At 44.7% G+C, this 1,696-nt stretch overlaps 1 protein-coding gene across 2 annotated transcripts in view; it reads right to left on the reverse strand.

Moving 5' to 3' along the window:
* chpf2 (chondroitin polymerizing factor 2) overlaps positions 1–1,169 on the reverse strand; it is an 8,648-nt gene extending 7,479 nt beyond the window's left edge. The window contains exons 1-2 of one of the 2 annotated variants that reach the window (XM_014008337.1): positions 774–1,169; positions 157–490 (exon numbers count right to left, since the gene is read on the reverse strand). In XM_014008337.1, coding sequence (XP_013863791.1) covers positions 157–419 — 263 coding nt within the window. In that variant the 5' untranslated portion in view covers positions 420–490; positions 774–1,169. Of the gene's footprint in view, positions 1–156; positions 491–614 lie in introns of both variants that reach the window. The other variant, XM_014008336.1, reaches the window with a different exon arrangement.
* Between the last annotated feature and the right edge of the window lie 527 nt (positions 1,170–1,696).

Here is a 1,696-nt window from a genome sequence, read left to right on the forward strand (position 1 = left end):
CCTTCTTTTAACATTGGGAAGCTCTACTTAGAACCTTCTTAAGATCCAATAGTGCAAAATGCAAATTCTTGCACTTTTTTGACTTGTCTTAAGATTTTGATCTGGAGTGTATTATAAACAAGGTCAAAGGTCACCTGATACACCCTCCACACTCACCTGAGGACTTTCTTGTGGGCCTTGTTTGGGTCCTTGTGATACGGTARTATCCGCGGCTGGAAGTCTTCCTCTCCAGCTGCATCCCTCTGGGCATCCCCTCTGCCCAAGAACAGCCTGCCCTGGGTCAGCTCATCTCTGCAGGGGTCGTCCGTGTCCCCTTGGGTCCAGGACACCATCAGGAGGCTGAGACTGCATCCCAGAGACAGTCCCAGGATCAGGGGTAAAGCGGGCCTGAACAAGGCCATAAATGACGAGAGACGCATCTTTGGCTGTTAGGAGCTAAAACCTTCAGTGGATTGCTGCGCTAACTACGCACCTTTCAACCGGGCATTAGCTAAAAGAAATGAGAGGAAGCACACAAAGTTGTATTGGTACAGGCGAAATAACTATGAAGCTACCGGTGTGTGAAACTTTGTACTCTTAAAAGAACAAATAAACACAAAAAAGTTTGACATTACTTCCAGTTTAAGAGTTTCGTAACAACCTCAGCTGGTTTGGTTTATCGTTGACAGACTGCGTACCGCTGAAAGAGCGTATTCAGTCCGGTGTCATCTTAATTATCTAGATTAATTTTGGCTGAAAGCGACTTTTTTTTTTTTTTTAAAAAGTTAGCTAACCATTGTAGTAGTAAGGATATCTCCACTTTTTAAAGTTGACAGAGTCCATCCTGCTCAGCAGCGGTTAAAAAAAATAGAGCTCCGGAGTTTACACGTCGCAGCTGAAAATGTATCCTCGACGCTGTCTGGAAGGATTCAAGGAACAAACATCAAAGAGCAAGCTAGCGAGCTAGCATCGCGTCCGTTAGTGCCGACTCGACGATCCACATCCGCCAGCATGAAGAAGAGGATCCCACTTTCACCCATTTGTACAGGTAAAAGGCTTTTAGGTGGAGCCATATGCACGTCCTCCGGTCTTGTCAGTTGTTTGACTTCCTAAAAGATTACGTGCCACACGACGCACAGTGTAGAAGCAGCTCCCCTCATTTCGGCATTAGCATCAGCAGCTGGCTCCGCACCATTTAAACGCCGGCTGACAAAGCGCTTCTTTCCGATCCAGCTGCGAGAGGCGGCGTGCGCCTTCGGCCATGTCAATAATATTTTCACAGCAAATTTATTCCCACATTAAGTTTATATTCTGACAGGTCGCCCAAAATTAAAAGTGACACGTTCTCCTTTCCGTCCGGTTCATGAGAACACGCCTGTTATTCCAGCCGAATCATATGCCGGTTGATTAAAAAGGAACGAACCCGCTGACTAACTGACTGCACAGCTGCTGCAGCATCACCGCGGTCGAGTCAGATGACGCTAGAATTAGCTGCACACGAACATCGTGTATTACGGTAAAAGGGTGCTGTGAAAGGACAAAAGTATGATTTCAAGCCCCCTTTTTCGTTTTGTAATTTATGCATCACAATAATAATCACTTTATGTAAAAATAAAATAAAAAAGAAAACTAAAATATCAAAAAGAAAAAAATTGTATAGGTCTTCTGGACGGGTTCTTCTCTAATGAAACGTTTCGTCTCTCTTCCAAGAGACTTC

This window comes from Austrofundulus limnaeus, unplaced genomic scaffold, assembly GCF_001266775.1.
Source record: "Austrofundulus limnaeus strain Quisiro unplaced genomic scaffold, Austrofundulus_limnaeus-1.0 Scaffold49, whole genome shotgun sequence".
Classification (NCBI taxonomy): Eukaryota; Metazoa; Chordata; class Actinopteri; order Cyprinodontiformes; family Rivulidae; genus Austrofundulus; species Austrofundulus limnaeus.